Source organism: Tauraco erythrolophus, chromosome 7 (genome assembly GCF_009769465.1).
Source record: "Tauraco erythrolophus isolate bTauEry1 chromosome 7, bTauEry1.pri, whole genome shotgun sequence".
In the NCBI taxonomy this organism is placed as follows: Eukaryota; Metazoa; Chordata; class Aves; order Musophagiformes; family Musophagidae; genus Tauraco; species Tauraco erythrolophus.
In genome coordinates, this window is record NC_141471.1 from 19,104,819 (window position 1) to 19,129,605 (window position 24,787).

Genomic DNA, 24,787 nt, shown 5'->3' on the forward strand with positions numbered 1-24,787 from the left:
GCAGTAAAGGCCAAAAAGAACATATTTATAAAGCATTTAACAGTCAAACTCTGGCCCCTACCTGCAAAACCAAAAATGACCCAGATAAATATTATGGATAGAACAAAACCAGGGGTGTATGATGATATAGCATGGCAAGGATGATGCAGACAAAGCATTCAGGATGAAAACATTTCTAGCTTAATAATGACAATGCTCTAAACCCTGGATGAGATGGCAATACTGTAGAGTAAAGTGGTACAGAACCACTGGGGTATGTGAAAAACATCCTGATCAAGAAGAATTTTCTTGGACTCTACAGGAAAAAAATAGTACAAAATAAGGAAACAAAATTTTAAATCTTTTTCTTATGAGGGTTAAACTTCAATTAAGTTTGTCTTAAAGTGAAATTTCTTTTCTCTTTTAATCAAACCAAAGATAATTCTATGCAGTCTTACGGAAATTAGCAAGAAAACTCTCAGAGACTTGGATCATTCTCTATCCAAGAGTAAAGGCATTGCTAAACAAAGCAAAAGCAGGAGAAAATGCAAGGTTTACAATACACATTAGTTATACTTGCTTTATGAGATGGGGGAAATCAGGGAAAGGGAAACTGGATAAGTAACAAACTAAATCAAGCTCAGATGTGCAATGGGGCACAAGCACAGAAAGACTACCAAGTAAATCCCATCTCCTGGTAAGACCTCTCTCCCCATGATACTACAGGAAGGAAGGTACCTCTCAAACACATGGAACACATATCTTGGTAAACTGAGACAGCAGGGAAACTGTGTTGTGTGAAATACACTCGCTCTTTACCTTGATTCCAGACAAGACCAGGGAAATCCTTTATTTAATTTTGATATTTGCATATATGACATGAGTAAAAGCAGACAGTTGTTTTCTACACAGGCAAGAACTTTAATATACAGTGAACAGAGGACAGGAAGAAGACGCCAGCTGCACCAAGATGGAAAATTAGAACGAATGAACATTGCACTGATGGGGCAAGCTAAGAGACTTCTGAAATCCCACAGTAAGATTCACTGCAGAGTTTAAAGGGCTGTACCTGTTCTACAAACATCACCTACTTCATGGGTGCTACTTCAGGTCACGCAGGCTGTGCACTGATCATAGAATCATAGAATGGTTAGGGTTGGAAGGGACCGCAAAGATCATCTAGTTCCACCACCCCTGCCATGATGTGGGATGCAGGTGCAGAAGGTCAAGCAGGCATCCACTTGGCATCAGTTACTGATTGCCAGGACTGAAAAGGGGCTGGAAGAAATGGGAGAATTATGCCCTCCCAAACGTGAGTGCAATCAAGATCTGAATGATGGAAGTGCAGGCATGAGTGCACTTCATCTACCACTTCTTTCAATTTATTGTTCCCTGAGGGTGACAGAATGGTCTGTCCTCACCCAGGTGCCAGTAATGGAGCAGTTTTTTCCTCCCTTAGGCAGGTGCCAGCTATCACTGGAGTCTTTCCACTTCTTTTTAACAGTTTCAGTTGAAAATTTAAATTTGGACAATTGAAACAATTTCTCCTTTGTTCCTACATGAAGGTAATTTTGTGTCCAAAGGATTCATCTGACATCAGCATGACTTTGAAAAAGACCTATCGGCATGCACATGAGGGAAAGATGCGGGAACTGCAGGACTATGTCAAGCTCTGCTGTTCTATTTTTTCCATTGCTGAAGGAAGACTCAAAATGAGCCATCTGTCAAGTATACGCTTTCCATTTCTGTGGAATTGTTACACATTTAAAATACTTTTTTTTAAAAAAACATAAATGTTACTGCATATCAGTGAGAGAGCGAAATTTCCCAAGATTTGTTTCAATTACCATCTCCATTTAATGTAAGAAGTTAACAAGTGCCTTGCAGGAGGGAAGGGAAATGGTCCAGTCACTGATACTTCTATTATTTCTTTTCTCTTAAGGAAATGATCTCTCTTTATTCCAGGGAAGTTTAATTACATAAAATTGATTCTCCTGTAATCCCCTTCAGCTGATGTTATGAGAACACTAGTGCTTGTTAAACCAGATTATATTCTCCATTCTCAAGAGTAGAGCAGAGCGGTAGGTTTGCAGAATACAATATTCTTCTGCTTTGCTGTCAAAGGGTACCAACCCCTCAAGGGCAGTTATAGTGCTTCACTTGCTAAAACTCCAACCACTTAAAAAAACCCACATTGGCAGTTGACATCAATGCTGAAATTTCATTTTCATCATACACATAGACATTGTGAACTGAAATAACCATGTTTCTCTGTTCTGTTCAGAAATTATTTGTTGGAGGCGTGACATCTTACGGCTATGCTTGACAAGCAATTCAAGCAGCTAAAGGCCAGAAAAATCAGCCCAGTATGGACACAAAAATGAGTCAAGGCAGCATTGTTCCCGTGCGCCCTCCTTCACACCCTCCTGCTTATCTTTCAAGATTCAGTTAAATCAAAATGAGGCAACTGCAGCTTTTTCTTCTTCAAATTGTCAGAATGTATTTAAAAGATTTCTGATAGTTCCAAAAATACCATGAAAAGGGAAGTGTGACTCATGATGCCCCGTTGAACTCTCTGCCTAAACTGGTTGGAGAATCATCTACAGACTAAGAAGTGACAAGAAGAGGTCTGGCCTTAGTCTGAGTGTAAAGAAGAAACTAAAAATAATCACGTTTTCTGTAAGGTGAAGGTGGGAACAGCCATACATCTCTGTGCTGGTTTTGGCTGGGATAGAGTTAATTTTCTTCACAGTAGCTAGTTCAGGGCTATGTTTTGGATTTGTACAGGAAATGGTGTTGATAACGCAGAGATGATTTCGTTATCGCTCAGCAGTGCTTACACAGAGTCAAGGCCTTTTCTGCTTCTCACAACATCCCACCAGCAAGCACGCTAGCGGGTGCAAGTTAGGAGGGGACATAGCTGGGACAGCTGACCCCAACTGACCAAAGGGATGTTCCACATCATATGACGTCATGCTCAGCATATAAAGCTGGGGGAAGAAGAAAGGGGAGGACATTTGGAGTTACAGCATTTGTCTTCCCAAGATACCGTTACACATGATGGAGTTTTGCTTTCATGGAGACGGCTGAACACCTGCCTGCCGATGGAAGTACTGAATGGACTCTTTGCTTTGCTTGCACATGCAGCTTTTGCCTTACCTATTTACCTCTCATGAGATGCCACCTGGAGTACTGCATTCAGCTCTGGAGTCCCCAACATAAGAAGGACATGGAGCTGCTGGAGCAAGTCCAGAGGAGGGCCACAAAGATGATCTGAGGGCTGGAGTACCTCTCCTATGAAGACAGGCTGAAGGAGTTGGGAGTGTTCAGCCTGGAGAAGAGAAGGCTCCGGGGTGATCTTATAGCAGCTTTCCAGTACCTAAAAGGGGCCTACAGGAAAGCTGGAGAGGGACTTTTGACGAGGGCAGGTAGTGACACGACATGGGCAATGGCTTTAAACTGAAAGAGGGGAGATTTAGATAAGATATAAGGAAGAAATTCTTCACTCTGAGGGTGGTGAGGCACTGGAACAGGTTGCCCAGAGAAGTTGTAGATGCCGCATCTCTGGAAACGTTCAAGGCCAGGTTGGATGAGGCTTTGAGCAACCTGATCTAGTGGAAGGTGTCCCTGTATGTGGCCGAGGAGTTGGAACTAGATGATCTTTAAGGTCCCTTCCAACCCAAACCATTCCATGATTCTATTAGACTGGCTTTATCTCAGTCCATGAGCCTTCTCACTTTTACCCTTCTGATTCCCTCTCATATCCCACTGCGGGGGAGTGGGCAAGCAGCTGTGTAGTGCTTAGTTGCCGGGTGGGGTTAAACCACAACAACCTCCTAGCAGTTACAAATAGCATTAAATGTGACAAAAAGAAAAGATGCAACACAGAGAAACTGTACAGGATCGGTCATTCTTGGTGATTCTGTTTTTCTGGAGGCTGCACAAAGCAATAATAATTCACACTTAAAATCAAAATTTTGTCTTCAACAGATATATCTGGTGAAATATGCTTAAATAATACTATAGTCTATTATCTATGCAAAATCTGTACTCACATTTATAAAAGTCTATTGATAGACTCCAGCTGCGTCTGCACAATACTTTGCACACAAACCTGTACTCCCTATATGTTTAAATGATTTCACAGCACCAGCTGCAGTCTCAGGGAGCTGTGCTCAAGCTTATGCAATGTTGCTGAGAGCAGAGTGCTGCCCAGCAGAGCTACAGTGCTTTTGGTTCAGAGACGGCCCATGGCAAGCCAGTTGGGTAATGTCCCAGTCTGCACAATCTGTTTGCCAGAGTCTGTGCTTGTTTACCATGCCCTGCAAAAATGCAAATTATTGGTCCTTCATAACAGGCTGTCATATGTTATGTCATAACATAACATTAAGAAATGGCTGCATCCCTCACAAATTTCAGGGAAAAATATGTGTTCTTAAACAAGCGAAGAAGGTACCTCTAAAAGGACTCTTTGGGATTAGTCCTTTATTAGCCTGAGTCAGGCCCATGCTTTACAGTCAGAACCATACTGAGGAGACAAAGGGGAAGTTCCAAAAGTGAGCAATACCTGGTTAGGTATCCTACTGTCAGAATAGATGAGCTGCTGAGCAAGTAGACTGATGTGACAGTAAAAGAGCAATTGCAGAGCATTAATCTCAGGGAGTCCTGAATGCAGGAGGAACTTATTTCTCCTGTTTTGCTTCAGGAGGTAAACTCTTCTCCATTCAGGCATTGCTGCTGCCCATTGTACTGTATGGAAAGAGACTGAAACCGCATTCTTACTCTGCTATGGAGATGTGTATTAGCTAGAAGCATATGGGACTGGAGATGTGCTTATTCTAAGGCCTGTGTTGCCAGAAACTCTTTATTGCTTCTACAACCTGAGAGCAGTTTGCAGCATAGCCATCCTACATAGGAGTGTCCTCAATGCAAGAACACATGCTCCTTGTTGGTACAACAAAGCCCACACTAAGTTACAGGAGAGGAAGAAGTAGCCTGAAGTATCAAGGATTAGTCTGGAACTCCAAAGCCTCAGATTTAAGCCCCAACTCCAACACAGATTTCATCTGGAGACCTTGACCAAGGCAGCAGACTACGTGTGAGTGATCTTACTCTACTCCTCATACTGCCTTTGTCAAGCTAGTGTAGTGATCTCCTACTTGCCACTACAGCCTGCACTGCAGAGTCGAGCTTGAAGGATTGCTATCAGTTGCTTTCAGCTGGCAGGATGAGTCAGAGTGAGAAAGAGAGAACACCCAGAAAATAAGTGACATAATTCTGGCCAATCAGAGAAAGTAAAAAAAAGAAAACTATATGGTATTCCTTGCTTGTACTGCTGATGAATAAATTGATAACCACCTTTGTGCGTGTTGTACATGAACTTCTACGAACCTACCTCCCTGAAGTTTCCAAATAGTTAAATAGAGCAACTGTTTAGTACCTTGTCACTGGATTTCAGTGTCATCCCTACATGGCTGATACGGAAGGACAAATTCTTAGGACAATTCAGCTCACCCAAAAGCTCTTGCTCTGAGTCAATGGAATTGCAGTAGAACGGGTCTCTTTTCCATATTTATTTAGAGGGCATATAAAGATGAGGCTCTTAACCTGGGGACCAGAGTCAGTTCCTGAAATCTAGGTGCAGTGAATATCCCTCACACACACATCTCATTCTGGAATGAGTCATAACTCCCAGGAAATGCCTATTGCACTAATCACTGCATATTTCTGCAGAGATTATTGCAAAAGCAGCCAAGATTAAGACAGCCAAACATTTTCAGATAAAAGTCTTACAAGCCTGACTGTCAGCTGTAGATGTGACAGTTCTGAAGGCTGTTTCAAAGACAGCTATTTCTGTTGCAAAGTAAAACTCTCTACAATGCAGCTTTTTCCCCTCATTTGGCCTAGCAAGAAGTGTATTTTTAGAACAGTTTTTAGGTATATGCTGCAGTGCTCATTTCCAATAATTATTTTCATCACTAATTATAAATTTTAACAGCTATAATGTGACATACAAGAATGTAAGTATATGATTGAGAGACTGGCTAAAAATTAAGGGAAACTTAAAAAGTGTCCAAAGGTGAATGATCAGCCTCAAATGAGGTTATTGTTTCTACATTAGAGAATTTGTCTTATTTTCATTAAAGATTGTGCAATAAATTCCATTATCATGCTTTTTGTGTCACTACCAACACAGAAAAGAATTGAAATACTGTATTTAAAGAGCTAAGTGTATTTCTTACTGGAGTAACAGATAAGGGACAAAGTTTATTTGTATAAAACCTATATATATTTGTATGTATAAGATGATACTACTAGGATGTAACAGAATTATCTCTATTAGTTGTAAGTTAATCTTCCCTGTAAGTACTGAGGGAAAAGAGGTATCAAGATGATTATGAGTCATGAACCACTCTGAAAGGAGGCATATACCACCTTATGAAGCTGCACAGGGAAAGAGGCTTTTCTTGCTGCAGCCATGATAAAGGTGATTCCTGCAGAACCCCAAGATGATTATCCTGAAAGTGACTCTGCTCACCAGGAATTCACAGCTCAGTGAGAACCCAAATGCTAAACAACGAAGCCACAAATTAAATACATCGAGTATGCAACTTGGCCTGCTTCATCTCCTCCTTAACACGAATTTATCTGCCATAGCTTATTTCATCATTCCAAAAAGAAGACTTTAGAGATGTTTCAGTGTCTGGAAAGGATGCAGCACAATGATCTAAAGCTAGGTTCTTCTTCACTAGAATAGCAATAATGGGATGGTTCAGAGGGCTCAGTGCAATGCCCTAATGACTTAGTGACTCATAAATGTTAGAAAATACCTCAGGAGCAATGGTGGTAATGGGAGACCGTAGGGTGGCTCTACTCTATGCCTAGGGATCACACACCCTTTCTGAGCAGACCTGACTAGATCTGAGGATCTGGCCTTCTGCAAAAACCTCTGAGAATGTGACATAATCTAACATGATCTCTTCTTTCTGGACTTTACCAGCTGCACGCTCAGCAAACAAGACAACAAGATCACAACTGCAACAACAAGACTACCGCTGCAGAAGGCAGTCAGAGCCAAGTTACACCTTGGCCAGATCTCAGCTATTAACTTCCAGAGATTTTACTTTTTTCTTTTCAAATACAAAATATTTATTAATAAAGTATAATTTGAAGAGGAGAAGAAACACATAGTGAGAAAATTCAGCTCTACTCAGCTCTCGTGAGACCCCACCTGGAATACTGTGTTCAGCTCTGGAGTCCCCAACACAAGAAGGACATGGAGCTACTGGAAGTCCAGAGAAGGGCCACAAAGATGATCAGAGGGCTGGAGCACCTCTGCTATGAAGACAGGCTGAGAGAGTTGGGACTGTTCAGCCTGGAGAAGAGAAGGCTCCGGGGTGATCTTATAGCAGCTCTCCAGTACCTCAAGGGGGCCTACAGGAAAGCTGGAGAGGGACTTTTTACAAGTGTGTGTAGTGATAGGACAAGGGGCAATGGATTTAAACTGAAAAAGGGCAGATTTAGGTTAGATACAAGAAAGAAATTCTTTACATTGAGGGTGGTGAGGTACTGGAACAGGTTTCCCAGAGAACTTGTGGATGCCCCATCCCTGGAGGTGTTCAACGCCAGGTTGGATGAGGCTTTGGGCAACCTGGTGTAGTGGAGGATTTCCCTGCCTATGGCAGGGGGGTTGGAACTACATGATCTTTGAGGTCCCTTCCAACCCTAACCATTTCATGATTCTATGATTCTATGAAAAGAACTGGATTTCTTACTTTCAGCTTTAAGTCAAAGTTACCAATTTTCTTGAGTTTATATGGCATGCCCATTTATACAGTACGACACAGGTAGGAGGATTTCTTCCCTTGGTGGAAGGAAGGGTTCTTTACTCCCTTAAACTACATGCCTCTCAGTGACAGTAAGCAGTAGAACTACACCTTCAAGCTGAGGGCAAAAGAGCATGAGCTGGAGATCAGGAGGGAGCTTTACAAGGAAAGTTGCCAGCAATTGGTGAAAGTTCAGAATTCCACAGTAGGGCCCCAACACATGAGTGCAAAACCAGTCCCAGAACAGGATAATCAAGAAAAGCAAGCCAGGAGATTTGAAGATGAGACTCTTCCAGGTGACTTGTCACAACACAGCCTATGTCTTGACTCTAAATCAGATTTACGTGGTACTTTTGTACAGACTTCTATTGACATCATCTCCTCTCAGATTTAAGGTCAGAAGATACATATGATCAGTATTTAAAGGCTTTAAAAAAAGTTTGACTACTGAATCCAAAGAGCTGTGTATAATCTTTTTATCATTCAACACAAGAAAACACAAATGCCATTCTGTAGTAACGTCTTTTACAGGCCTAGAATTCTAATTTCTTCTAAAGTGAAATTATGTACATAGTTTACTACAATTTCAGCTATTGGAAAATAATCTCTGCTTTTCTTGCTTGCACAGAGACAACACTAGATATTAAGATAGGTATTCTTACTGTTTCTGGGAGAAAGCTCTAATCTTTTTATGCATTCACTGCTATGAAAGACAATCTTCCAGCAGATGTAGTCAATAAACCTGTTAAAGCTGAAGTGATTATATGTACAGTAACTGTAAAATGTCATTTTTACTTGCTCTCTTTCATACTACCTTCACTGATCTCAAGTATGAAAAGACTTGGTTACATCAATGCAAATGAGGTTTAAACTAGTATCAGCCCACTTGTTAGTATTTTAAACTGCTAAACTGAAACATGGACACTACACACCAAGCTACTAGTTTAACCATGCCATTTAAATTACACCCTTAGTTAAACAGGTAATTTTTTTGGCACAGATTCAGATAATATATTATGATTATTAGTATTTTTAGAGAAAGAACTCCATTTTCCTTTGGGAACATGTACGCAGAAATTACACTTGATAAACTGTAAAAGCACAGGTAGCTTCATCACATAGTAATGCATGAAACTCTGGTTCATATGAAGAATGATCAGTTAACAAAACACAGTCTGAACAGGATGGAGAAAGTGCCAAGACATCATCCTGCTTCTGTGCCATTTGACTGCTCTATTCACATGCAAATTGGGCCACTTTATGTTTGTACTGTATAGGAAAAGAATGTTCAAGTAATTTGCTTTATGCAGCATTTACATGAAAAAATGAAAATAATTTGGAAAAAAATAGGACTTGATAGAAAACAAATATATGAGTTTCATAAAATGGGTAAAAAAAGCTCATGATACTTAATTGACTTAGATGCTTGATTTTCAAAAATTATTTAGGCTTAGACTTTGAAAAGACCAGTGTCACAAGTGTTATCAGGATTTAAATTAATACAATTTAGTGTTTTGGACTTATTTTACCACATATCATTTCCGTGTGTTTTATAAATAAATGCTTTTTAAAGTCTGGAGTACATTGCTGTTTTAGTGCTCAGCACTGACATCCAATAAGCTTATTTCAATTCCAGAATCTTTCTGGATTAAGAAAATGTCAAGTCTGTACCATACAGAACATATAAATCCAGTTTGAGGCTTAAATATAAGCCAACTGCATAGTTTTTTACTGACATGTGAGAAAAGAGAAACTACTACTCATTCCACATCCACACGGTAAATAGAAAATTCTCCAAGATCAGAACTGAAGACTGCTGTATACATTGTTACTATAAATATGCGTGAAAGGAAATGTGGCAGATTGTAGTAAACTTTTTCCATACAGATGATAATGCCAAAATGTCTTCTAAATTTTATGTTTTATCAAAAAAAAAAAAATTGTCATCCGTTACTTTGATGCACAGGAGAAGCTGCACCAGTAAGTACATGAATACTAATCTTCTACTACATTTCACATGAATACTAATCTTCTACTACATTTCACATCTGATCATTACCTCAGTGTCCTAGGTGTTTTTTTTTTTTTTAATTGTAAAATTGAGCCAAGCCATTTTCAGTTGTTTTAATTGAAAGCCATCAGGTGCTAACCGATTTATGCAGAACTGATATTACTAAATACTAGTGGAATAAAGAAAGTATCTATTCAATAAGGCATAAGATTTGCAGTTTGCAAAACAAGGTCTGGTACCACTGTCACTTCTTTCAGTTGGTAGCATCCAATTCTTACAGGAATCTAACTAGTTACTTCTAGCATACTTGCTTAAACTAAACATTAGCTGACACGCAAATGTAAGAAAATGCCAAACATTATTTTCACCTTGCCTTACCTTTCTGAAACCTGGGATCCTAGTCTGCATCTTGAGTCACAGGAGAAAGGGGAGGCATGTCTAAGGACTCTTTCATCCTACGTGTGAATCACAATGCCCCTCTTTCTCTTGGCTCTATAGGGGACCCCAAAGATTAAGTTCTCTACTTTCTGGCAAGCTAGAGCTATGAGAGGTAACTCCCTCTCTGAGCGCTAGCCATTCTGAAACACTGAAAGTATCAAAATAGTCCCAACTGGTCTACTTTTTAGCTACTTTTACCTTGCCTTTTCAGTGACTCCCATTTGTTGATGAACATCAATAAATTCCATGAGTTGCCTTTGTAGCACGTTTTCTTTTCCTTCAATTTGCTTAATAAAATCATGCTGCAAAAGACTAGATACTGTTGGACGCTTCTCATAATCTTTAGTCAAGCACCTGTGCTGGCAGAAAAAGCATATGATCATTGAGGGATTGCTTTTAAGTTTTGAAATGCTTGCCTGTAGTTCATTCATATCTCCATAATAAACACATTCATCTTAATCACAACAGGTCTCTACCGCAAATTGCCAAGATTTCACAAAATTGAGAAGTCCAAGAAGTTAAATTACAGCATTTTAAAATTAAGTAATTTTTAAATTAAGAAAAAAAGAAATGTCAAGTGCATTAAAATGTTATTTCATGTTTTAAATCTGGAGCCTCTCTTGGAAGTCAAACTGGATTTACAAACCAGGTTTTCAAGGAAAAGTATTAGTAGCAACAGATTTCCACAGAGAATATATTTTACACGACATTTACACATGTTCCATATTCAGCTACAGTGGTGTCAGTTGTTACTCACTTGTTAATGAAGTCATTGAATTCAGGTGACCACAGTTCAGGCTGCTGTAGTGTTGGAGGAGGATTCCTGCAAAGGTCAGTGTGAAGATAAGTTAATAAGCTACTCACTTGACAAAAGCAATGTGTGACGGCAGGCTGAGTAATGAGTTTTAGAAGGCCACAGAAAAAAGATATTGATTTTCACTGGTAAAAGGAGCATGGGTAGATAATACAATGCCTCATTGGTTCTCCTGCTTTACATAACTAACAAGGAGAAATAGCATGGAGATGATCTACCAAGCGCAGCTAAGAAGCACTACAATTTTTTTCAATCAAATCAATAAACGGAAATGAAACAATCCATTAATCACTATTCACTTGTAATGGCAAGTTTTTCTTTTCAAGCCTGAAACAATACACTTTCTTAAGAGAATTTTTTAAAAGAAATTCTATTTTAAGTTTTCCCAGAAGGACTGAATTAATCAACTTGCAGAACAAAGTGTCAGAAGGAACCAGCTCTTTACTAACTACTTCTCATTCATCAGAAGATAATCAGAAGTTAAGTGAAGGACTAAATACAGATCTATTGTAAATAAATACTACTACTTTCTTTTCTGTTGTTAGAGCTGTTTATTCTAGGTGTTAGTTTAGTTCAAATTAACAGTCGTCTTCCATTCAAACAGAGGTGCCATTTTCTCTGAGTATAGTCATGAAGACAAAAGGAATGACCTATAGACGAGGTGACTTTTCTGTCTATTTTCAATCAATCATCATAACTGCTTTTATTTAAGTGCTGCTTAATGTTTACTCTAGCACCTTCAGATTTTAGTTAATGAAGTGAAAGGGTATTGATCCTATATTTACTCCAGGGCAGAAAGGTGCCCAGTACTTGTAAGGGTATAAGCCAGGTGTTTTTTGAAGGCCTAGCTGAAATGACTGACCACAGCAATTTGTAACTGCTTTTCCCATAGCAAGTAAAGGTGAGAAGAGTATTTATGCTCTGCTTCAGTGCCAAGTCAGTAAAGATTTCTTAAACCTGAAGGTAATTTAAACTAATTTGTGTGACTCAGCTGAAAAGGAGTTGAAGCACTCATGTATACTATAAGGTCTCAACCATTGTGCTACTGCTCCAACTGTTAAGAGTGAAATCCACAAACTGCTGTATGATCATCCCCTACAGACTTTGAGACTGATGTTCTTTGAAACGCTGTAAGTGGCACTTTGGGTACTTTTCTCTCCAGCTTCAAAGGAAACACCAAAGAAGTTGCTATTTGCACTGCCTGAGGACAGCAACGCTGGAACTGCCAAGAGCAGCACAAGCTAATGAAAAGTGGCAGCCTAAATGTATGTGAGTGGTGGAACAATATGTTTTTCCAAAGGACATTAAATACCTCTTGAGGACAGGTATGGGGCCTGTTCACCACAGTGGCATACACAGACTCTGTATTTCTATCATAAGTCATTCTTTGCAACAGAGTATATGGGACTCAGCTGAGTCCTGCGCTCATGTATATTGGGCAGCTGTCTGCTCAGGAGAAGGCCTTATGTTTTTTTCTTAAATGTAGCCACAGTCAGCTCTGAACTTCTCAATGTGCGCACATGGTTGAAGCAGAGCCTGCAGAAAATAGAGCTGGACAAAGCATTTCTGATCTCCTCCTAGTATAAATAATACAAAGAAACTCCACATACTTACACAGTCTAAGTTTGAAGAACGCAACAGTTAAGGAAGAAGTTCAGTCTAACCCGGCAAGGAATAAACACATCAACAGATTACCTTGGTATTTTGAAGAGTGCCCTCATAGGGTGCAAATCAGCAAGGGGTGGATCTCCATCTCCCAACTCTATTGCAGTAATACCCAGTGACCATGCGTCACACCTGGCATCATAGGAGCTATCTAGCTGCTGCTCACAGGCAATCACCTGTTGGAGTGAAAGACTGAGATGGTCATTGGATACTCAAATGTCTGAATTTAAGAGTACACCCACAGTGGAAGAATCTCTTACAGTATGGAGATACTCAGTGAAATAAACAGACTTGCGCAGATTTAGCGCATTCATCCTGTTGCTGAAAAAAAGCAATGCTTAAACTAGAGAAAGCAGGTGTCCATAACACCAAGTTCTCTGATCAGATGTTCCCTGATCTGACAAAAGAGTGGAAATCCAGCTGAAGGTAGTAAACTGCATTCCATGGCTGAAGGAAGTAGAAGGAAACTCCAGAATTGTAAATCTCTCTTCTGTGGATTACTCCTGCAAAATAACTAACAGAGCTATACTGCTCTGTCTACGAAGTGAAATAAGCAGGAAAGCAGAAGTTATTGAGTCCTTATTCAGCCAAATCAGCCAATTTCAAGATCAAGCTAATTTCTCGACAATGTGTTTGCCACTGGATTACAGCAAACATATTTAATTTCATATACATTGCAGCTCACTCACAATGCTGATGAATCTAGAATTTTTCTTCTCATTAACTGCAGGTCTAAACCAATGCATATCCCATTAGCTACAGATCTAGACCAATGTGTATAAACAGAGTATGCTTATAAAAATATATGTGTATGAACAGAGTAGTTTCATGTGCTATAAATAGATGCACATGCATGTCTTTGCGCACAAACAGTGTAAGTACATAGGCTTTTTTATAATGAAATATTTTTCCTGCCTCAGCTTAAAATGTATCTTTATATGCTTCAATTTCAGGCCAGAAAAATCTCCAAAGATACACAGTACATCCTATTTATTCATAATAATCTATTCCATTTCTTGCTATCAGCTATGGATAAATAGTATTAAAAACTTTCCAGTTGTAGAAATCAAAAATAAAAGCTATAATGTATCACAGTACCACCCTGGGCTCCTTCCATCCATGGGCAGATGAGATACCTATAGTTTCAGAGCTTAGAAGGCTGGAAAGGATCAATGGTAGTACTCTCTCCTCTTTAACATTTTAGTAAGCAATTCAACGTCTTGCTCTCTGGCTCTAACTTGCAATTTCAAAAATAAACCCCATTTTAACTTAATCCTTGGAAACATATAAGAAAAAAGGTTTAAAATACTTTTTTAAAGGACATTGCTATTTCATTTGGTGAAAGGTCCAGTAGTCAAGAAGAAAGACAAAGAAAGAGCAGAAATGCAGAACGTGGCAGCTTGAATACCACTGACAAAATGTTTTGAAACATGAATCTAACCTCTGGAGCCATCCAGAACGGGGTGCCCACGGAAGTGTTCCGACGGAGACGAGTGCTGGTCAGCTGAGCAGACACACCTGGAAGAACGAAGGGAAGCTATAACCAGAGCAACAGCTATTTCCATCCAAGACAGCCCTTCGGAATGGTGCCGTCTCTGTCCTGTCATGCTACAACTTCCTCTGCAGGCGAAGCTCAAATACATCTTTCCAGTTCTCTGGAAAGAGAGGTACAGTCCTTAAAGGTACTCAGCACTTCAGCTGAGGTTTTCCGCATCCTTTGTTTCCAGTGACCTCAGCAGGACCAGCATTTAGTCCCAAATGAATGTTTCCTTAGTAATCTGACTCCATATATTTTAACCAGCTAAGTACAGTTTTTCTACATCCTGTTTTAGGAGAGTCATAAAGCACTTTAGGTGGAAAAAAAAAAAAAGTACTGTACTTGCCAAGGATTCTTTTTTTTCTTTTAATGCTCAGTACTGACACTAGACCTCTGTTTCATTATTTATACATTTCAGGTTGAACACTATAAAAGATAGTTATCCTAATCTCTTAGCTGCTCTGCCATAAAAAAGAAACAACAAAACAGTGAAACCTCAAAAATTCTTACAAAAGCAGAAGTCTCTCCATGCTCAAAGCAACATCAAATGCCTGCAAATCAGCTTTGTAACATGAGCTGTAGTTTAAGGAATTAACTATTTCAGGCTAAGAACTGAAAAGTGAACTATGAAGTCTAAAGATTCCTTATGGTTTTAAATTAAAAGACACTGAAATATTAGGAATTGAGCGGGCTGCAGCACACTTCTGATCAGCCTGCCACCAATTTCCCTCCTTAGAAAACAAGGGTGTATTGGTTGGAAACATCTCTAGTGTGTGCAAAGGCAAGAGTACAACACATGGAGAAAAACAGCCCCTCAGCTAGCATGCCCTGAACTATTATGGATTTATGAGTCACAATCAACTGTGAGGTCTGCACATGGAGAAAAACAGCCCCTCCACTAGCAAGTCCTGAATAATTATGGATTTATAAGTTATAGCCAACTATGAGGTCCACTAGAGGCATATTCTGAAGCGCTGATATCACAGATGGCAAGAAAAGTGCTATGTTCTGTTCTTGTTCCAACCTCAGTCTGACTGACACTGAAGCTCACTTACTTGGCTTTCATACCTTCATCTGCTTTCTCTTAAAAAAAGTAAAAAGACTCAGTTTCATTCGTTGAATGCCATTTCATTATTCTGAAATACATGGAGCTCCAGTGAGCACCACTGGTCAGTTTCAACTCTGTACCGTCTGGTTTGAACATGCTTGACCTTTTCTTCCTGAAAAGCCTGCAGATGGTTCATAACAGGAGCAATTCACATGAACTGCCCAGTGGAAATAGTAACTAAACCTCTGTCTGGATAGAATTTGATTGTTTTGGGGTTTTTTAGTGCTGGTCAAGAAACTATAGAGGGCTTGATCTGTTTTTTCACTCTAAAGCTATATGTTCAGCTCTGATTCACAAAATATCTGCATTTGCCCGTCACAGCAATGTGTATAACTGCAGAAAATAAGGCAGCAAGGAAGATGCCGCCTGTTCTTTTGAGACAACATAACCATTGCTTTTGTGACAAAAGTCTACTTTTGCCATTAAATTTACATTCAGTCTACTCCAGGCCTGAGAAAGTTGAATCTCTCACGCTGTGCCTGCAGAAAGTCCAACACGCAGTGTTTGCACCATGGAAAGCAGCACAATGTGAGTCTTAGCACAAAGTCCATCAATCCTGCTTCAGCTCAGCTAAGCAGGGGCTTTGTTTTTGCTACCTCAAGTTGTTGTCCAAGGTCCAGCTTCCGGCTCATGGAGCCTGGAGCTGGTTCTAAGCCCTCAGCAAAATGCGTCATTCGGAAAGCGAGGAGTAAGCACACATCCCCATAGGCCTGCCGGCGTTGCAGTGATGCACATGGACATCATTACGTGACCCCCCGTTGTGCAGGGAGAGGCGGCTACTCTCCCCTCTCCCTTCCGGTGTGTTGTGGGAGTTCCCTGTGCTAAGCTATTTTTTGCAGTCTTGGATGAGGAAACTGGTTTCAGACTTGCAGGCAAAAAAAGGCACTAACTACATTTCTATGATTCCAGTGTCAGATTTTACAAATAATCATAAATTTCCGTAGAGATAAGGAACAAAATACAAAAGGAACGTTAATGTGCATAATATTCTCTGTCTATGCATTGCTGTTTTTTTTTCTCCGTGAACTGTAATTATTGAATAAACAGAAGTATTTTTTCCTCCTCCCCCTTTTTTTACTTCAGTAAAAAGCTGATTTAATTTGAATTGTTCACCATTACTTTCTTTAGGCTCTTGGGTTTTTTTGTGTGCTTTTTGTTTGGTTGTTTTTTTATTGTTTTGCTCTCAGCGCTAAAGTGGCATTTCAGATTATGGAACGTAGGTCTTATAACAAATGATATTTCCTTGGGCCTTTTCTGCGTATAGGGGAAAGATGATGTAATTCCACACTTAGTAACATTTCTTCCATCATTTCAGTAACCAGTCAAGCATATAGCTGGCCAGCTTTTTTTAACTTCCACATTTTCTAACAAAAACATCTTGCTCCTCCTCCTCCTGCCCCTTTACGACTGCTTTGTTGCAAAATCAATCAAATATTCTCCTAAGAACATCTAAAACCCTGTCATAAAATGGTGGTTTACTACACACAAATTGTAAATTTTATGAAAGTGAAGAGCTTAACAAATAAGTGCATTAATAATACCAATGCAGAACCATACCCAAAAGAAAATATTGTGCGTGTAGTTGGAAAAAGGATTTTTTTTTTCTTCTCTTTTTTCAGGCATTAGTTCACTAATAAAAAGTGGAAATTAGCAGACTTACACCATGAGCATTATTCAAGCTTTTCATTGCATAAATTGGCATACTGGAATAATATTGAAAGTAAAGCCAACTACTTAGGACCTTATCGCTCAATAAAGGAAAAACATTGCAGAAACAAGCTCCCTATTACGAGGAAAGATTTGTCTCATAGTAGCACCCAGTCTGAGCAGACACTGTTCTGATCTAAACTGGGAGGCTGTACCATATCATTTTATGATTACGTTCTGTGAAAGAAGCATGCATGTTTTACTGGTTGATGCTTAACAGGGGAACGGCAAGCCCTAGCTAATTCTACTGAATTCACATTTGGCACGCAGCAAGGAGACCGCATTCCCAACACACCAGCCACTGTGCTCATACACAAAAACACAGACCCTACCACAAAGGGCTTACACTCTAGCTGCCTCTGTACCTCTTCCATAACCCTTTTTCAATTGTGCCTTAAGTGCCCATTTCCCTACCAAAGCAACCTCTCTGTGACCTTCTTTTGATTAAGAACCTGCAACTTGATCATTCCTCAAGCTAGTCTCTGGACCAAAAACTGCTCACACTGTTAACCTTGCAGGCTGAGATGCTTTGAATTATTTACCAACATTCTTTTAATCTCCTAGAAAAACAGATGTAAAACAGCAACAGCATCTTACACTGCATTCCCCTTAAGCTCACTGGCAGATATGTTTTGGCATCCCTGTTCCATGCTGTCTGCTGCAAAAAGAGGCCTCTCCTTCCTTGCCTCTCTGCCCGATGGTGAGAAGGCAGTCTTTCACAATTCGCTCAACCTCACCGTTTTACTAGATCTGGAGGCAACAAGTCCTAATGGTTTAAGGCTTTTCACTTTGAGAAGAAGCCGCTATTCCTGTCAAGATACAGACAGAGAGGTAGCTACTTCCTACGCAACAATGGTGGGGTTGTAACTCAACTCCTCTGTAATTGCTGTTATCTTTGACACTGTCTCCTTTCTTTGTTTCCTTCTTTCAGGTTGTATTTGTGTAATGGCACAAATCCAGGCAGGATAATTTCAGACAGATAATTTCAGACAGCTGAAATGCATACACAATGCTAAACCCCTCCCCCACCTAATTCCTGCATACTCCCTAATGACAGGCAACAGCGAAAGAACAAGATTAACACAAAGCAATTTTGATAGTCCAAATGGCAAATGTCACAACGCACCAGGAGCGTAAGCCATGTAACCGTATTGCAAGTATGGTGGCATCCCCACTAAGACTGTAAAGGGAGATTAGAGAGCTTTTCCCAGATTTAATTACTTAGTATGGATAGGAAACATAAAGATATTTAATAGAAAATGTTACTAACGGGCTGAAAGGACACAAGTGGTTGGTTCGACGACTTCACAAGAGATATTTCAGAACCTTTTTGAAACGTCAGTATTCAGAATTCCTCATAGCTATCAACTGACCTCAAAACCGAACTTTTAAATGAAAACAGCACAGAGGCAATATCGTTTCCTTGGGTGAGCTGTTGATAGAAAAGCATGCCTGAGAACTTCTGCTACATGACCAGTGCTCAAATTAAATCTAGAACCAAAATCAAGTTCTGACCAATATGACGGAAATAAATAGGAAACAAAGTTGAAATGAGGAGCCAAAATACTACAATGTTCAGCGGCATTTTATATTGAAAGGTGTTATGTTATTTTACGATAAAGCATGATTTCCTTTTCATAAATCCATGCTGCCTACTCCCAATCACCACCTTGTCCTTCATGTGTTTGGAAATGATTTCCAGGATTATTTGTTCCATCACTTTTCCAGGGCTCAAAGTGGGGCTGACCAGCCTGTAGTTCACCAAATTCTGCTTCTTGCCCTTCTTGAAGATAGGAGTGACAAGAACTTTCTTACAATCCTCAGGAACCTCCCCCAATCTCCAAGACCTTTTGTAGATTATCAAAAGCTGACTTGCAATGAAACTGCCAAGCTCCCTCAGCATTCCTGGGTACACCCCATCAGGTCCCACGGACGTGTGTATGCCCAGTTTGTTTAAATGCTTCCTAAGATGGGCTTCCTCTACCGAGGGTAAGTTTTCCTTTCTCCAGACTTCTCCACTGGTCTCAGGGACCTGGGATTCCTGAAGGCCAGTCTTACAAGTAAAGACCATGGCAAAGAGGAATACCTGAGTACCTCAGCTTTTTCCACGTCCTTTGTCACCACATCCCCTGTCTTTATGTATTGTCTTAATGCACATAGTGTTTTAATTATGAAACAGACTGCCAAGACAATGGCCACTGGAAAACTAGTTTCCCAAACACTAAGGAAACACACACTGTAGATGCAAGTCTTTAACTGAAATAGGGCATATCCAAAAGCTAACCAAATGGCCCTTTACAACTCCAGAAAGATAAAAAACTTAGCATCTAGAACTGCCTGGGAGATGAAAAATCCGCTATGTTTAACATAAAACTAAAAGGCATGGAGTAAAAGGGGGATAAAACTCAGTGAATCTATGCTGTAAAATAAACAACAGAGGTGATAAAAATGGAAAACTAAAGGAGTCAAAGTCCAGTGGCTTTCGCAGTAAAGTCATCATGAGGATTAAAGACAAAGGCCTTTTTAGACATATAAGGAACAAAATGAATATCTTAAATCAGATACAGAATCACTACAAGGCACATACCAATAATAAAACAGCAAACAGCAACCTAAAAAAAGCAGAATGTTCACTAAATCCGTAAGATATATAATATTTTTTAAACAAAAAGTTTTACTATAGCTTATTTCTTCAAGAAATTTGAGAACTTTTGTATTACAGGAGATTGGGCAGGATGGTGTGGTGGTGTACTCTAGCTTCCCTTAGTCTACGATTCCGACTGCACCCTTTCTCCATGGCCCTCAGTAGAGCAGGCGACCACAGGCTGCCCTCCACATGCTCCTGACAGTTCAGTGTGGCACAAGGCCAACAATTTTAATCAAATCTCAGGCTTCTGGGCTTCAGCTGGTTTCCTGAAAGGGATGCACAGGAACATTTGTTTTCTTGATGCACAATTGGCCAGAGGTGTTTAGATAGGGAAACTAGTCTTCCCTGGAGCCTCAAGGATTTGTCTATCTACACACAATCTGGTGCAGTATGCTGGTGAGGAAAGTACTCCTCCTTAGATGCTGCCTTCTTTACACATTAGATTTCAAACTGACCGCCACTTTGGAGACCCAAAAAAAGGATTTTTCTTCTCCTGTATGACTGGGAAAAACCTGGAGATTTTTCTCCTTGTTATATGACATGGTTTTCCTGTTAAGATTATCTGGGTTACTGGCAACACCTATGCTGATGGGAAAGAATATTTAAAATATCTAAGGACTGGAATACTTCAGTACAAATGAGTCATTGGGGTCAACTTTCAGGTAAAATTGAACAGGTTTTAGTATACACAGGTGAGATGAGAGGGTTTCTAATAACCTTAAGAGACAACTATTTTGTGACCCATGAGAAAACCAAGAGGAAGTCTTTGCTAGCCAGAAAGGGCTGGTTTTTTGCTTCATGTCTCTCTGGCATATGACACCAGCTTTCTGTGTCACGCTTCTCTAATGTTTAAGCCATCAGTGACATCTTTATGTGAATTAGGAGAAGAAAATATTTGAAAGACCAAGTGAACAGCTTATCCTGGATACCGTATTTGGCCACATGATTTCTTTTTTTTGTTACTGGATAGCACAAAGGTTTTCATTCACACACGGCCCATAAAGTAAGTTTTTAAGGACTAAGCCTTCAACAATGAATTAAACATTCAGCAAAGAAAATGCTCTACAGCTCAAGTCAATGCAATCCATCTAATCCCTGCTAACCTTGGTTTGAAAAATTTGGAATTATTACTTTGATTGGGTTCAAGGCAGTCTGACAAGCTGCTCACGAAGAAAGCTTTCTTCAAAGTCTTTTACTTTTATTGGCTTCTGCTGTAGTCCTCTAACAAATGCTTTTTAGAAGTAACATGTGAATGTCATGCTATATGGTATGCAGAAATGACAACACAATAATAGTCTGGTTTTGATCTGAATCAGTGAAGCAGACAGCTTTATTATGGATTCATGCTAGAATGACTAAGGCAAATACAAATCTTGCTATGATTCATTGCTTAAAGTAAGCTAAGGGCAGAAAGAAAATTATTCTATTTTTGAATACTTTCAAATTAAATTATTTTTACTAATTGTTTCATTTTTGCAGAATGATTCAGACAGTGTTTATAACTAATGAAGGGCAAGAAGAAAGAGACACAATAGGATATTCTGACTACTGCAGAATAAGTAATCTACAAAAGTTTGGAAAACTACTCAAGGTTATCCTGATCTCTCCAATGTCGGCAGGACATGCGAGGCTGGAAACCGTGATATATATTAAAAGGGACAGAGATTAAAATGTCCTTCCCCAATATGCCCCAATACTCAAACTTGGATCACTCATAACTGACTTCTCAACCTATCCACTGAGTGCACAGTGGCTCTAGACTCACAATCCATCACAGCCCAACCTGTACTGGGTGCATCTGCAATGCACCTCCTCTCCCTCTGCAATGCCATGTGCCACGTAAGGCTTGCTACACTGATCTGTGATCAGCCAACAAACCGCACCTATCAAGCCTGTTAGTGGTAGGGAGCAGCCATAGCACTGTCACAGCAAAGGAACACAAGAGTTGGAAAGGTGTCACAATGAAAGGATGAAGCTCAGTGCTGTAGTTCCCTCCCCAACCTCTGACCCAAGATTTCAGATGCCTTCCTCACAAGACCAGCAGAGAGCTCCTTTCATGCATCAGAAAACCAAGAGCAGTGAGCAATTAAGCAGATGGAACTATTAAGATGGAGTCTTACCATGGACTCATTAATTACTTTGAGATTGTCCCTATTATTTTGGACATACTGTACAGTGTAACTGATATTACTACTCTTGCTTTGTTGTTATAGCGGCTTCTGGCTCATCTACACTTAAAAAACTCAACCTGTTTAGTATAGTCAAAGAATTTTAAATATTTTGGTCTGTATTTCTGTATCAGAATATAATGAATATATAATATATGTAATATATATGAAGAATATAATGCAATAAAATGTAATGGAAATACCTACGCAGTCTAACTTATATTGATCAATTGTTACCAATCGCTAAGAGTGGTAAAGCATTACTAAGATTCCATAATATGTAAGGAAGAAGTAGCACACCACTACTGAGTCACAACAGTGAATGTTGGCAGAATTACTACGCACTCTTTCTAGTGAGAAAATGTCCAAGAAATTTAATTTAAGAACTCAACTGAATTATGAAATGAACTTAATACATTCGGTTAGCATTACCTAAATGAAATTATGGATGCATTTTAAAGTAAAATCAGAGTTGATATAAAAATACACTACCAAAAAGAATGTCTTACAATTGGCTTGTTTCACCAAACTGCAATTTGGAATAATACGGCGGCCATCCAGAAATGCCAGTGTTAAGATTTCCTTGGCTCTTAACTTTGGATGACTTCAAATATCTTTAAAAGAAGAATGATCATTCTTTCCATAACAAAATAATAACCCTATTGCATTCCAAACACAAAAGCTGACCTCTGTCTACCTGCAGTTTCCAAACCACATGGAAGAAATAGTTCAAGTATTAAACAAGGTAATGTCAGTTTTCAGCACGTCTAACTAAAGCAATACAGTACTCCCTCCTCCAACCCATTTTTCCCCCAATGAGTCATACTCAGGTGAAATCTCTAGTTGAGTCAGGCTACTGTACATCCACGATAAAACTGTGCTAACTGCATGCAAAGTATGATATCTGAAACTGAATTTGGAATGCAAAGACAATACTCACACACAACTTCTAAATCCAACACTTCTAATATTTGAAATAAAAGCAGAAAAATGCAAACCAAGCATGTTTGAAGTACACAAATCACCTTACTTTCACTATATATTCCATTAATGTTACAGTACATGTTTTAATTATGCAATCTCTTTACTCACAGTACTAAAGGAACCCTTGAAGTCATTGTTCTATTAACTGCATGCAGAACAGCTTGTAATTTTCCACCATTTGCCAGCTGCAGTGAGACTGCATTACCTTCTTTCCATGTCTTCTACTGGAACCTGCTTTACCTATAAAAAACCTTAGATCTTTCCTATGTATTGCTTATCCAGAGGCCCTAATGATGAAGAGTTTTAGATACCATTATTGAAATGCTTAAGAAGAAACAGAAAATGCACAGTGCCAATCCTTTACAAGATCCCCTTTCCCACAGTGACAGTACTAGGCAAATTGGGGGAATCACGAGATCTCTTGTAGTTAGAACTAGGCTTGAATTCCAAAGATTTAATGAGTCCTCCAACATTTTATTTTCATTACGGGAATGTGAATCTTTCTAATATCCAACTAGATGTCCGACTTTTTTTTTTTTCCAATGACCTTTCATAGTAATAACATCAACAGTCTAATTACATGTGGTATGAAAGTATATTTTCATTTGACGCATAGGAGGACATGGCCTTCAGCAAGGAACAGTGCTGCTAGAAAACTATGCATTTGCCTATTTGCTTAAGTGGTGGAGTAGGATTTATACTTCCATTTTTTCTAGACATTTCCAAGGCAACAGCTGCTCATCCTGAGATATTTCTAGTCTGTGACAGCAGGCTTCAGTAGTCCCAGAGAAGTATAAGCTACCTGTGCTCTTGTTCAAGACTATCAGCCTACAAGGTCAACTCTCAAAAACATAGCTGAAGAGGAATTTTCCATCAGCATTACACTCTCCTCTTTTTAGAGAAAAGAAATCACTTGCCACATGACTGTAGATGTTTCAAAATTTGTGGAAAAATGGTTCTTTCCTCCATGACTCTCCACATGTCAGCAACCTGTCTAGTTTACTGATAAGGAGTTGTGTCCTCTAGGATGCTCTTCTTTCAAAAACAAATAGCCTGAAAAGGTCCAGCTTTCAAGCTCCCAGACTCATTGCAATAGCAGGGGATTTCAGAAACATGTCAAATCTTTCAAAATGAAATGTCACTTGGACTTTTTCAGACCAAAGTTAAAATAATAACAATAATAATACAGCTAAGTTTCTTCTCTCCTATTTTGGAAGAGCACATTATTTGACATCTTGGAATTTTCGAACAGGAATTGTGTCTAAGACTAACATTACTTAACACAAGAAAGGCCTTGTGCAGCATCCTGATTTCAGGAAAACATTGAATTGAGAGGGACTATTCAAAGAAGCAAGTATTTGTCAGCATAAGCAGATATTATACACTCAGCTCCCTACGAAATTGGTTACACATTGTAAGATGCAGATGAATATACAAATTTTTATTACAGATGAAGTGTGTTATGTGTGCAAGTGACTTCAGGTCAGTTTTTAACTGACGAAACAAGATCAGACATTGAAAGATATTTAGACAGTAAAAGCTGCAGATAAATTTGTCACAAGACTTTCAAAAGGTATCTAGTATTAAATTAATTTAGATTTCAATGGTAGAAGTTTCTGAAAATTTTATTAGGTGCTTTTCTGCAACTTTAGTGGCTAAAATTTATTTCAAGATCTGCTCTTTAACATCAATCCATTGCATACAACCAGAAATTAGAGAAACAGATATAAAAGATTTTCTTCCCAGAACACTAATAAGTGTTACTATGAATACTTATAAAAGGGAATTTGGTTCACACCTTGCTTGCCTCCAACTCTATTTTGTACAATATATTCTATAGCTGTCACCCTTTAAAGTGCTGCAGGGCATTTACTTTAATGTAAATGTATAATTTTCTATCAAA

At 39.2% G+C, this 24,787-nt stretch overlaps 1 protein-coding gene across 3 annotated transcripts in view; it reads right to left on the minus strand.

The window, feature by feature from the left end:
* Positions 1–24,787, minus strand: part of MYO3A (myosin IIIA) — a 121,696-nt gene that overhangs the window by 61,107 nt on the left and 35,802 nt on the right. For all 3 annotated transcript variants that reach the window (XM_086614536.1, XM_086614535.1, XM_086614534.1), the window contains exons 5-8: positions 14,175–14,251; positions 12,764–12,909; positions 11,012–11,077; positions 10,453–10,608 (exon numbers count right to left, since the gene is read on the minus strand). In XM_086614536.1, coding sequence (XP_086470662.1) covers positions 10,453–10,608; positions 11,012–11,077; positions 12,764–12,909; positions 14,175–14,251 — 445 coding nt within the window. The remainder of the gene's footprint in view (positions 1–10,452; positions 10,609–11,011; positions 11,078–12,763; positions 12,910–14,174; positions 14,252–24,787) is intronic.